General features: G+C 47.7%; 1 protein-coding gene across 1 annotated transcript; it reads left to right on the top strand.

Annotated features, from left to right (window-relative positions):
• Nucleotides 1–426: 426 nt before the first annotated feature.
• CRYBB1 (crystallin beta B1) lies at nucleotides 427–11,613 on the top strand. The gene is made up of 5 exons (XM_051970038.1): nucleotides 427–606; nucleotides 3,521–3,639; nucleotides 7,807–7,939; nucleotides 10,300–10,442; nucleotides 11,272–11,613. The coding sequence occupies exons 1-5, from the start codon at nucleotides 427–429 to the stop codon at nucleotides 11,450–11,452; spliced, it is 756 nt and encodes a 251-aa protein (XP_051825998.1). The 3' UTR covers nucleotides 11,453–11,613.
• The last annotated feature ends 1,677 nt before the right edge of the window (nucleotides 11,614–13,290 follow it).

Below are 13,290 nucleotides of genomic sequence, written 5' to 3'. Positions count from 1 at the left end.
AGGAGCCCTGGAAATCCCCTTTTATCGACTGCGCGCGATTGGCCGCCGCCGTCTGCCCGGTCCTCAGTCCCTCATGTTTTGTGGCCTATTTTCATAACTGAAGGAAATGCTAAATATCCCTTATGGGGTAGTATAAAGAAAGATGGGATTTATTTGTTTTTCTCATTCGAGTTCCGAGATCTCTTCCAATCTGGCCAAAATAATCTATGGACTGAAGGTGGAGAACCCTGAGCGAGAACAAAACCCCTCGTTTTATAGAGGAGAGATTAGGAGTGGGCACAGGGTGAAAATTTGGGCCCAGTTTGCCCAGCTCCACTTTAGTGCCAGGTTGGGGTGAGGGAGGTGGGCCGTGACACGAAAGCGTTCCATGTTCTGAGCTCACCCCGCTTCTTGGGCTTTTCTTCCAGATTTCTTTAAGTGGGAACCATGTCCCAGCCCGCAAAGGCCCCAACGGTCCCAACTACCGCCGCCAGCCCAGCCACGGAAGGGAAGGAAAAGGGGGCACCTGCCTCGGTGCCCGCTCCCGGGCCCACCCCCGCTCTGGTTCCTGCCTCCGTTCCCATCCCCAGCTCCAAGGTGGGGGAGCTGCCCATGGGAGGCTTCAGGGTAAGACCAAATCTCTCCCTGCTCTCTCCAAGGGACATAGGGTTACCGGGCTGCCTTATGGGGTCCATAAAAGAAGATTCAGAGATCTTAGTGGACTGCCAACTGAATAATGATGTAGGTCAACAATGGGATAGGTCAGCCGAGAAAGCTAATGGGACACATTGGGAGATAGAGCATCTAGGAATCCTGGCTCTGCGGGCAGAGGCCTGGGTTCAAATCCTGTCTAATGCTGTATGATGTTGGAATGGTATCTTAACATCTCTGGGATCCTCAACTAATATAAATAAGGATGTTGGATGACACATCTCTGAGGTCATTGATGACTTTAGAGCCACAAACTTGGTCAGATCAGATCCCAATTATTGGGTTCACTTCTAATAATTTGGGGAAGAGAGAAGGCCAGCCGGGATGGTGAGGAGTCTTGAGATTTTGCTTTCCACTTATTTTCAGTGATGTCTAGCTCTTCCTGACCCCCTTGGGGGTTTTCTTGGCAAAGATACTAGATTGGTTTGCCATTTCCTTCTCCAGTTCATTTTACAGATGGGGAAACTGAGGCAAACAGGGTAAAGTGACTGGCTCAGGATCACACGGCTATTAAAGTATCTAAAGCTGAATTTGAACTCAGTTCTTTCTGACCCTAGATCCAGAGCTCTATCCATGCTCCATTTTAGATTATGTCTCAGAAAAGTCAGTTGAAGGAACTAGGGGTTATTTATTCAGGAGAAGACTTGGGAAATACATGTTGCGATTGTTGTGTATCTGGAGGGCAGTCGTGTGAAAGAGAACAGAGACATATTCAGCCAGATTTGATGGGTCAAGAGTCTCACATCGGCAGGGGAATTGTCTCCTACTACGATGGGCTGCCTCGAGCCACGTGGGCTTCCCCTTGACTGTGGGCTTTCAAGCTATAGGATAGACTAAAGAAAGACTAGAAGAGGACGTATGGAGTAGCGGATAACACACTGGGACCCCTCAGACATTTCCTGTGACATCCTTAACCACTTAACTTTTTGCCTCAGTTTCTTCATCTGTAAAATGAGCAGAAAAAGTAAATAGAAAATAGAAAACCATTCCACTCAAATACAAGCATATTTTTTATTACACAAGAGTATTCCTGAAGAAGGCCTGTTAGATGGCCCAGTGGATAGAATATTAGTCCTGGAATCAGGAGGACTTGAATTCAAATCTAACCTCAGACACTTATCAACTATGTGTTTCTGGGCAAGTCACTTCACCCAGTCTGCCTCAGTTTCCTCATCTGTAAAATAAGCCGAAGAAGAAAATGGCAAACCCTCTAGGATCTCTGCCAAAAAAACAAAACCTAAAAGGGGGCATGAAGAACTGGATGCCATTGTTAGGCCACAGGAAAGTGTGCACTTGTCCAGGACATTTTAGAAAGATCCCCATTCAGATACAGGTAGAACCCCCTGGTCTTTGGGAGCCTGTGATTCTATTTTATTTCCCAGAATTCTGGTGCTTTTTGGAAACAAGCGCAGAAACGGGAGTGGGAAGGGAGAAGGAAAGGGAAGAGCTGTTTGGGGGGGGGGCATTTCCAATGACCCCTCCAGTGGAAGATAGCAGCCTTTTCTGAGGAAAGCCTCCCCGTTCTCCCTCTCTGTCCCCCTTTCTGGGTCAGATGGCTCAAATCTTGCTCAGGGCTTCAAAAGAGAGAAACTGAACGGACCATCTGGAGACACAGCTGGTTTGCAGAAATCTGCTGCAGAAAGGGGCATTTCTGGCTTATGGGAAGCAACATATGTGCAAAGTGACGGTGGGGCCCGTGCTGGCAGCGTGGGGGCCGGGGGACCGGGAAGGGCCTGCTCCGAGACCAGGCTCTCAGGCAGGGCCTCGGAGCGAGCTCCAGGATAGAAAAGGGAAGCAAAGGAAGTCCTGGATCCGAGGTCCCTCAGTCTCCTTCTGTGTACAAAGCATCGGGCCTGGAGCTGGGAATAAAAACTTCCTCTAGACACAGCTCAGAGGGGACCTCCTGACCAGTTACTGGCGTCCCCTTCCTCTCAAGGCTTGTCATAAATTTGGGGGTGCTTTTTGTGTATAAATAGGGCATCTAGTGCACGAGTACCAGATCTGGAGTTAGGAAAACTCATCTCAGGGTTCAAATCCAGTGTCAGATACTTACTAGGTGCGTGACCCTAAACAAGCCACTTAATCCTGTTTGCCTCAGTTTCCTCATCTGTAAAATGAGCCGGAAAAGGAAATGGCCAAACCCTTCTAGTGTCTCTGCCAAACAAACCCCTAATGGAGTCACAAAGAGTCAGACAGAACTGAAAAATCACTGAACATTTGTATATATTATATATGGAAGGGAAGCTTCTCAAGGGTACGTTTATTAAATTGTTGGAATGAAAATAGTCCCCACCTTCAAGGCGTACTTTCCCTACTTTCTACTCCTAGAAAAGCTAACAAAAGAATGGCATTTTGACATTAAGAATGGGCAAACTTTGGGCAAAATGAGGAGTCTCGGCTCTCGCCTTTTGGCCTTTTGGCCGCAGGCCTAGGAACTTTTCTTGGTCCAAGTGTCTCAAGTGAGGGGGATGGACTAGAAAGTGGTGACATTTCCTTCCATCCCTGACATTCTCTGAGTCTTTGAGAGGGGAAGATAAAGAGAGAATTGAGGGGGGAGCCGAGAATCCTCCAAGAATCAGGGAGGCATTAGGGGATTCAGATCTGGGGGAAAAAAAAAACTTTAGAAGCATTGTATCCAAATTTCTCATTTTACTAAAGAAGCAACTGAGGCACAGAGCACTTGAGGAGCTGGACCAAGGGCAGAAAATCAGTGTCTGAGGTGGGGCTTGAATCAAGGCTCCTGACCCTGAGAACGGAGGCGCGCCCCCCCCCCCCCCTTGTCTCTCCCATGCTTCTCTCTGACTTTGATTCTTTGCTGTGGTTTGGCCAGCTGGTGGTCTTTGACCAGGAAAACTTCCAAGGCCGCCGTGTGGAATTCTCAGGGGAGTGCATGAATCTGGGAGACCGAGGCTTCGACCGCGTCCGGAGCATCATCGTCATCTCGGGACCGTGAGTGTCCCTGCTGGGGTCTGGAAGGAGAAGGGCCACTCTCCTTCCCTGTGGGGTCAGGGGCTACGTCTGGGGACCCGGGGAGCCCCCTGCGGGGTCAAGCACGGGGTCAAGCCAGTGTGGCCCCTGGCAGGGGTTCTGCAGGGCGAAGCGGGCAGACAGGGAGGTATATCGCAGGGCAGACCGAGCGTCTGGGTGAGGTTGGGAAAGGGTGGTATGGGACCAAAAATGCGCCCCGTCATGATTTGGGCCTGCCACACATTCCTGTGGCCACAGCTCGGGGCATCCTGTGGCCAAGCCGGGCACAGCAACTGCCGCCCCCTTCCCTCTCATCTCCCGCCTCCCGTGGGGGCGACGACTGAACTGGGCGGTTCTTGAGACCTGGCTTTGGGGCGAGCCTCTCGGCTGACTCACTCTGTCTCTCTGGGCGATCTATTATTTTCCTTCCTGTGAAATGGAGGGTTTTACGGGTGCCCTCCAGGGTCACTTCTAACATCCCGTGGTGGAGGCTTCTCCTAGCTCTCGTGTTCTCTCTTCTGAGGTCCTCCTAGCTCAGACATTCCACCTTCTAGGGCCCCTCCCAGCCCTGACATCCCCTGTTCTAAGCCCCCTCTTAATCCTGACATCCCCCTTTTTAAGGCTCTAACATCCCCTATTCTAAAGGCCTTCCCAGCCCTGACATTTCCTGTTCTTAGCCCCCTCCCAGCCCTGACATCCCCTGTTCTAAGCCCCCTCTTAATCCTGACATCCCTCCTTTTAAGGCTCTAACATCCCCTATTCTAAAGGCCTTCCCAGCCCTGACATCCCCTGTTCTAAGCCCCCTCTTAATCCTGACATCCCCCTTTTTAAGGCTCTAACATCCCCTATTCTAAAGGCCTTCCCAGCCCCGACATTTCCTGTTCTCAGCCCCCTCCCAGCTCTGACATCCCCTGTTCTAAGGGCTCTCCCACCCCTTACATTCTCTACTTTTTGCCCCTAGAGGAACAACAATGGAGAGCAGACTGAAGAACAGAACCTTTGCCTTTAGGCCCCCTCCCACCCTCATCTAGCCAAGAGTGGGCCCTGGGAGCCTGTTCCAGGGAATGTTCCAGCCCCTGAACCTCATGGGCTCACTCCCCTCCCCGCTGCACCCAAGAGCTTTCTGTTCCCTTTGCTCCTGCCAGGGACAGAGGTTTCAGAGCTGTGGACGGCTAAATTAGGGCCTGCTCGGTTTCTAAAACTTCTTTCTGTGGCGGTGACTCAAATCTGGAGCATTTCTTCAGGGCCAGACTTCAGCTGGGCTCCTCACTTGGCAGCCTCCATTCTCTAAGACTTTTCTTTCTGCTGAGGGAGAAGTACATGCAGAACCCAACTGAGGAGGTCCCGGTCTGGTCCCGTAAGCAAGAACAGCTGCGGTGAGCTTACGTTCAGGGAGGGCACGGCCTGGGCTCTTTGAGACTATTGGAGACTGGGGTCAACTAACAAAGGACCCCCTGGCCTACAAAGCAGCTCCTTAGTGGGCTCTGAGAGCTGCCACTGGGCATTGCTTCCTTGGGCTTAAAGGCCCTTATTAAAGCTATTTGTCTCCATGGGAAGAGATTATATAAGGCAATCATCCATCTCTGGGATTTCGGGACTCTGGGAGAAAATATCATCTAGTTCAAACCTGTCCTTCCTTCAGGGAGTCCCTTCTATGACGTTCCCAGCAAAGTGGTCTCCCAGACCCCTTACGGTCACCCAGAGAGGACAAGTGATTTTTCCAGCGTTATCCAGCAGCACGGTGACCCAGAAGCTGGCTTTGCTGATTCCTAGATCGGATCAGAGCTCTTTTCCACTCTTACCGTTAAGGTCAAGGCGGTAAATTCCTGACCTTTGGCCAATTCCCGTCGGCTCCAGGCAAGGCTGGTCAGAGGCAAAGCTACTCCATTCAGTCCCAGGATAACCCTCGATCGCTCACGTCCTGCTGGAGAAAAATAAGGTCGCTGCTTGTCCAGCAGGAAAGCTGAGCGTGGCGGCTCGGCCTGCAGCTAAGGCTGCTGGTTCCTCTTAGAAAACAGACAGCAAAGATAAACAGTCAGGAGAGGTCATCCCCATCCCTGCCCTCTGTCAGGGAGGGAGGCCTGATGCGGTGATGGGCACGCTCACTCGGGAGCAGACCCGGCTTTGAGCTCTGCTTCAGACGCTTGTTACCCAGGAGATCTTGGGCGATTCAGCAAAAATCGATGAGATGGAGGTTGGGGTCAGATGACCCGAAAACCTTCTCTGAAACTAAAAGCTTTTCAGTGGAAAAAGCTTGTTATCTAAAGGGGAACTCCGGCGTTGGACAACTCCAAATGTCCGGGCTATCCTCACTGTGGAGAGCCAGACATGAAGTCTAGGAGGCCTGGATTCAAGTAACGCTTCTGCTACATGCTGGCGGTGGCGTCTTGGGCAAGTCTTCGCCTGCACCCCTGCCCTGAGCCTCGGTTTCCTCATCTGTACCGGAACTGGACTAGATAGCAGACAGGAAAGATTCAGTTCAGTCATTTTTCAGTCATGTCCAACTCTTTGTGACCTTTGCAAGGTTCTCTTGGCAGAGGTACCAGAGTGGTTTGCCATTTTTTCTCCAGCTCATTCTCCAAATGGGGAAACTGAGGCAAGCTGGGGTCAATGACTTGCTCAGGGTCACATAGTTAGTAAGCATGTGGGACCAGAGTTGAACTCAGGGAGATGGATTTTCCTGACTCCAGGATGGATGATCTATTTGCTACCTCTGGCCCATGGGGAAAGTAGGGAGCATTTATATACGTGCCTCCTATATATGTGCCAGGAATTGTGCTGAGCACTTTTTAACTAATGTTATTTCATGGGGCAGCTAGGGGGTGCAGTGGATAGAGCACCGGCCCTGAAGTCAGGGGGACCTGAGTTCAAATCTGGCCTAGCTGTGGGACCCTTGGACAAGTCACTTAACCCCAATTGCTTCAAGGAAAAAAGAAAAAAAAAAAACAAATATTATCTCATTTAATCCTCACTGCAACCCTGCAAGAATGATGTGGTTATTATCTCCATTTAACAGATAACAGAGGCAATCAGAGATAAAATGACTTGTCCAGGTTTACACAGCAGAAAAGTGTCTAATCTGCTTTCAAATCCAAATCTTCCTGACTCCAGGCTCAGGACTCTAACCATTATACTACCTAACTGCTCTAAAGTCTATTTTAGTTCTAAATCTATGATTCTGGGCTTTCTTTCAGTGCCCCTATTCCCTATTCTCACCCAGGCAACTCTCTGCAAGCCCTGGGAGAGGGAATTTCTTTCCTGGGATTTACCCTGATCCATGAAATCAGCCTCTTCAAAACGAAACTCTAAAAAATAAGGATAATTGTATCAAGAATAAGAATGGCCAAATAGCTAGCGTGCATAGAGCTTGATGGTTTACAAAGCATCATGGATATGGCGTCTGATCTGAAAATCAGGCCTGTCTAAAACTGAAACCTTCCTTCCTACACTTTCCCCTGTTTCATCTAGTTCTTCCCTCTTCTCTTTTGCTCAAGCCTTGGAACTCAGTTCAACAGCATCTGTAGCCCCCAAGCCATTAGCCACTGCGGGTCCTTAACCTTAAACTTTAAAATATATGTCTTGCTAATTGCATTTCAATAAAAGATGTCCTGAAAGTCTGAGAGTAGTATTATTAACCTTTAATTTCATCTCATGCATTTTTAATTTTATGCATTGGAAAATGTTCTTCTGAGAAGAGGTCCGTGGACTTCTACAAATTGCTGCTTTAATCCAATCTCCTCATTTTACAGATGAGGAAACTGAGACCCAGAGGGACCCTTCTGTGAATTTGCTCCAGGTCACATGGCTGCTCTGTGGCAGGGTTGGCCATAGAAGTCAGATCCCTCCGTCCCAATCCTGTGATCCTGTTTTTTTTTTTTTTTAATTCACTGACCATAATGCTTTGACAGTCTCTCCTCCCACTAAGTTTTCCTATAGTACTATTTTACACCCTCTTTCCATCTAGAAGTAGAGAACGATAACCTCCTTACTCCCCATCTGATCCTTTCCTCCTATCCCAACCCAAGCTGAGGGAAATGGAAAACAGACTGCTATGGTTTGGCTTTTGCTAACGGCCTCTTTCCTGTCTGCGGGTCACCTGCCCTTGTGCTCCCGTCCCCTTGGTCCATGTCCGCTGGATCGTTGGCCCAGATGGGTGGCCTTTGAGCAGTCCAACTTCCGGGGAGAGATGTTCATCCTGGAGAAGGGCGAGTACCCACGATGGGACACCTGGTCTTGCAGCTATCGTAGCGACTGCCTCATGTCCTTCCGGCCTATCAGGATGGTGAGAGCTGGGGACCAAAGGGCTGGGCACGGAGCGGGACCTGAAGAAGGGAGCGGGGTGGGAAGAAAGGAAAGGATGGGGACAACATTCAACGGTGCAAGAGTCACTCAAACAAAGAATACGGATTGAGGACCAAAAAGCGGATTAGTCCCCGAGGAGGCAGCGGACAGTTCCGTTGTCTTCTGCCTTGAGCAGACCATATTTGGAGCGTTGCGTGGAGTTTGGGATGCCATCTTTTAGGAAGGATACTGATAAACTGCGAGAGGCTCACTGACCACCCCGGTGGGGTCATTTAGAGATAACCTTAGGTAAGGGATCCACGGCAGAGGTTAACCCTTCCAATGGGAAAGCTTGGCTGGAGCAAGATGTTTGAAGCCATAATGAGGAAAAGGATACCTAGGGACAAATTTATGTGGGAGAATTGAGGGAAGGGGACATGAAATAACCTCTCTTGTTCAAACACAGTTGGAGACATCTCAGAAGATGCTAACCCCTCCACTCACCTACCCAACAGTCAGTTGTCCTAGTGCATAGAGCAGGGGTCCTCAAACTACGGCCCACAGGCCAGATGTGGCAGCTGAGGACATTTGTCCCCCTCCCCCAGGGCTATGAAGTTTCTTTATTTAAAGGCCCACAAAACAAAGTTTCTGTTTTTACTATAGCCCAGCCCTCCGACAGTCTGAGGGACAGTGAACTGGCCCCTATTTAAAAAGTTTTGAGGACCCCTGGCATAGAATATTAGAATTGTTTCTTGTCTCTTGAGTCTTTTGGGCCAAGACATCCTAGACTAGGCCATCCTTGGCCTAGTATTTCATCAACTATAAAATGAGGGTGTTGGATTCAATGGTCTTTATCCCTTCCAGTTCTAAATTTATGTTCCTTAGATTAGATAAATGACCTTGTGTATTGTGAGTTGGCAATGACCTGATTCTAGCAGGGGGCAGCTGGACTTTTCATCCAATTGATAAAAATAGTGTCTTAAATATACAGGAGGCTGAGGAAGAACATCCCCATTCCCACTGCTCCCTGGATGGGTCAGGTCTGCTTAATAGTGCTCACACTCCTACTTCCTCCCCCTCTCCCAATCACTATAGGTATATATCTCAGCTAAACAGAAAAAAAAAATTACCCACAAGGGAAAACTCTTGAGGCAATTTGGGGAATATCAACTGACTGACATCAGGAGAAGGGATTAAGTTGGGTGTTATTAGCCTTGTCAGTGCTGATGGCCCCAGAAGGCAGAATCAGGAATGATGGGTAGAAGTTGGCCCCCAAAAGGGGGCCTTTCACTTCTGTGTGAAGGGAAAGAATAAAAAAAAAAAAATAGAGTCCGCCCAACCCCAGGCTTCAGAGTGGTGCTATAACTAGGGAAGGTGTAGCCAGAGCTTTGGCTCAGGGCACCGGAATGGAGGGGGCTCTTAGGATGAAACATGGAAACAACTGAACTTAACACCTAATTGGCTTCTCTCCCCAATTCCTCTCACCCCTACCAATCCTTTGGACTGCTCTATGGTCTTAATCTTCTTCTTCTTTTTTTTTTTTTTTTCTGAGGAAATTGGGGTTAAATGAGTTTCCCAGAGTCACACAGCTAGGAAGTGTTAAGTGTCTGAGGTCAAATTCGAACTCAGGTCCTCCTGACTTCAGGGGTGGTGCTCTATCCACTGCGCCACCTACCTGCCCCTATGGTCTTAATATTATACTGGACTATTGTTGGTTGCGAATGAATTGTCCCAAGCATCAGAATTGGTAGTTCCTGCTCTGCCTTCAAAAGGCTGCCCCAGAGATCACCATATCTCTTTCTAGTTAAAATCTCTTCCTCCCTATAAGACGTAAATTCGATTTTATCTAAGATCTCCTCCTTGGAGGCAGATGATATAATGGATAGAGAACTAGGTCTGAAGTCACATCTGGTCTGTTATTTGTTAGTCATGTGATTCTGGACAATCCTTAACCTCTGCAAGACTCAGTTTCCTCATCTAGAAATAATAGCACCCATCACCCAGGGCTGTTGTCAGGATCAAATGAAATAATATTTGCAAAGTGTTTAGCATAGTGCCAGGCACATAGTAGGTGCTTCATAAAGCATGTATTTCCTTCCTTTCGTCTCAGACCTTTGGGTCCCAGATAATCTCTCCTGACATTTTACCTCAATCCTGACTTAAGCACGTATTCTCCTTCCCTTGTACCATAATTATATGAGTTTCTTGTCCCTCCCCCATGAGATTGTTGAAGACAGGGCCCCGAGGGGCTGTGTTCCTAGTCCAGGACATAGAAAGTGAGGAAGAAGTGAGCGTTGAAGGACTCTGGTTCTGGGATTTCAGCTCCTGCCTCCAGTCTCTGAGGCCCTTTCTCTCTCCTAGGATTCCCTAGATCACAAGATCTGCCTGTTTGAATGTACCAACTTCAAGGGGAACAAGATGGAGATCCATGAGGATGATGTGCCCAGTCTCTGGGCCTATGGTTTCTGTGATCGTGTGGGCAGTGTGAGGGTGCCCAGTGGCACGTGAGTATTGTACCTTTTGTACTAGACTCAGGTTCTAGGGACACTGATTAGTCAGGGGATTAGTCAGGGGATTTTGGGGAAGAGATCTCAATTTCTTTATCTATAAAATGATGGTAGTGGACTAGTCCTATTCTAAGACCTCTCCCAGCCCTGACATCTCCTGTTCTAAGGTCCCTCCCAGCCCTGACATCCCCTGTTCTAAGCTCCCTCCCATCCCTGACATCCCCTGTTCTAAGGCCCTGACAGCCCCGACATCCCCTATTCTAAGCTCTCTCCCAGCCCTGACATCCGCTCTTCTAAGGCCCTTCCCAGCCCTGACATTCCCTATTCTAAGGCTCCTCCCAGCTCTGATATTCTCTGTTCTTAGAACCCTGGATCCCACCCCCCCATCTCTGAGAGTTTAGATTCTACTCTCCCCAGACTGTGATAAATGAATTCTAGAAACACTGGGAATTCAGAGGAGGAGGAGAACCTGGTGGGGGTGGGGAGGCTTGTGAGGATCTAATGATGTAGGGGGTGGAGCTTGGGCTTAGCTTGAAGCAATTCAAGAGGAGTACATTGAGACCACTGCAAATAGGAGAATGAGGTATGAGTTCAAGCTAAAGAGATGGCGAGGAACCTGGATTATCTGTAGGTCTGTGAGGAGGCCGGTCCATCAGTCTTGGGAAAGGGAGGGGAGCACCCGGAGACAAGGCTGATAATCAATCAAAGGCTGATAATCAATCAATTAATAAGGGAGATAATTAACTCTGTGAAAACAGACTGTAGAAGGACTCAAATGTCAACCTCAGGTGTCTCCATTTTTATTCATTCTCTTTTCTCTTTCCAGATGGGTGGGCTACCAGTATCCGGGCTACCGAGGCTACCAGTATCTGTTTGAGCCAGGCGAGTTCAAGCACTGGAATGAGTGGTCTGCCTACCAGCCCCAGATCCAGTCCGTCCGTCGAATCAGGGACATGCAATGGCACCAGAGGGGCTGCTTCCCCATCCCCACCAGCATGCCCAAGTGAGAAAATGGCCCCAGTACGGAGAACCCGGCCAAAGCCCGAGAGGCTCCCACCCGGTAGAGAGCCGTTTGGATGTCTCAGGGTGATGGGCTGCCCGGCTCCCTTCCCCTCCGCTGTACCTAAACACGCTCTTGACAATTTGAATAAAAGTCTTCCATGGCCCAAACCCACTCCTTCTACTGGAATCTGTTGTTCCTGGGAAGAGCATTGGAGACTAAGGATCTAGGATGGAATCCAGCCTTGTCTTTGAATAGTTTGGGACCTTAATTTCTTTGGGACTCGTCTTCTTTATTTGTAAAATGAGGGGGACCTTGCAGGTTTCCTCTATGTTCAGATTGTGGTCTTCTGATCTTATTCTCCAGGCTTTCTGTAGTTCATTACCTGATCTTGGTCCGTTAAATAGCACTGAACATTTGTAGCCAGTGAGGGCCAGGTCTGTTGTCTCAGTATTCCACATCCTAATCACATACATATAGACATACACACGCCATCTTCTTTATCTCAATATATTTCTACCTTCCACCCTGGAATGGTGGATGCGATGTCATATAAGGACACTCCAGATTTTAAGTTGCTAGGATTTTGCAATTCTATAAGCTTATGATGTTATAATTGCAAAATCTGAGAAGTCAAAGATTCTGTGTTCCTAGAATTATCATAACTCTAACAGGGGTCCTCAAACTTTTTAAATAGGGGGCCAGTTCACTGTCCCTCAGACTGTTGGAGGGCCGGACTATAGTAAAAACAATAACTTTGTTTTGTGGGCCTTTAAATAAAGAAACTTCATAGCCCTGGGGGAGGGGGACAAACATTCTCAGCTGCCACATCTGGCCGTGGGGCGTAGTTTGAGGACCCCTGCTCTAGAATATGTTCATTTATTATATTTTAAGATTTTCAAAATCGGTTGAGTCTATAATTCCAAGAGTTCATGTGTGTTGTCCTAAAACCCCACGATTCCAACTTTCCATTATTCTAAATCTCTGTGATACTTGACTTCCAAGATTACATGAATTTTAAATTGTCCTAAAACTCCATGATTCCAACTTTCCATTATTCTAAAATTCTATATTTGACTTCTAAGATTATGTGAATTTTAAATTGTCCTAAAACTTCATGATTTCAACTTTCCTTTTTAAAATTTTTTTATAATACTCATCTTCCAAGATGACATGAATTTTAAATTCTACTTCCCAGATTCTGAATCTAAAAATTTGCTTCTCCAATGCTGTGATCCTAAAATCCTAGAAATTATATTTTATTTAATAATTCTTTGACATCACAAATTGAGAAAGGGGCTACAACTGTCTCACCACAGACCTGTGTAGGAGTGAGGGAGTCATAGACAAAAGGACAAGTGTGTGTGTGTGTGTGTGTGTGTGTGTGTGTGTGTGTATACATATATATATATATACACATATATATGTCTGTACATATATATATAATTATATAATGTATATTATATATGTCTATATACATATATATGGAAGAATACATGAGTCAGGTGGGGAAGAATAATTGAATATGACTCCTTCTGAGTTTTGATTCCTATTATAGTAAGGGACGTGTGAGGCATAAAATCACCACTTGAGGTGGGGGTGGATGGTGTCGGCGACTTGCTTGGGTTGCATCCTTCCCTTGCTTTGGATAACCCATTGGACTGGCAAAGATGAGTTTGCTGAGCCCTATCTCCCACCTGTCCCAACCATTTCCATCCAGGAAAGCAAACTACAAAGTAGACTTGCACCTGGCCACCTGATGGCTCCTATTTCAATTTCTGAGACCTGATCCTTTTAATCCCCAAAGTGGAAACTCAGGCTCTCACCTTAGATAAGCGAAACAAT

This window comes from Antechinus flavipes, chromosome 1 (assembly GCF_016432865.1).
Source record: "Antechinus flavipes isolate AdamAnt ecotype Samford, QLD, Australia chromosome 1, AdamAnt_v2, whole genome shotgun sequence".
Taxonomy (NCBI): Eukaryota; Metazoa; Chordata; class Mammalia; order Dasyuromorphia; family Dasyuridae; genus Antechinus; species Antechinus flavipes.
This window is presented reverse-complemented; position numbering and strand designations above follow the sequence as displayed.

Excerpts from the sequence above, each read along its gene's own strand:
- CRYBB1 (XM_051970038.1), top strand. The coding sequence starts at position 427 with ATGTCCCAGCCCGCAAAGGCCCCAACGGTCCCAACTACCGCCGCCAGC. Across the intron at positions 607-3,520 it reads TGCCCATGGGAGGCTTCAGG|CTGGTGGTCTTTGACCAGGA; the intron begins GTAAGACCAAAT and ends TGGTTTGGCCAG. Across the intron at positions 3,640-7,806 it reads ATCATCGTCATCTCGGGACC|ATGGGTGGCCTTTGAGCAGT; the intron begins GTGAGTGTCCCT and ends TCGTTGGCCCAG.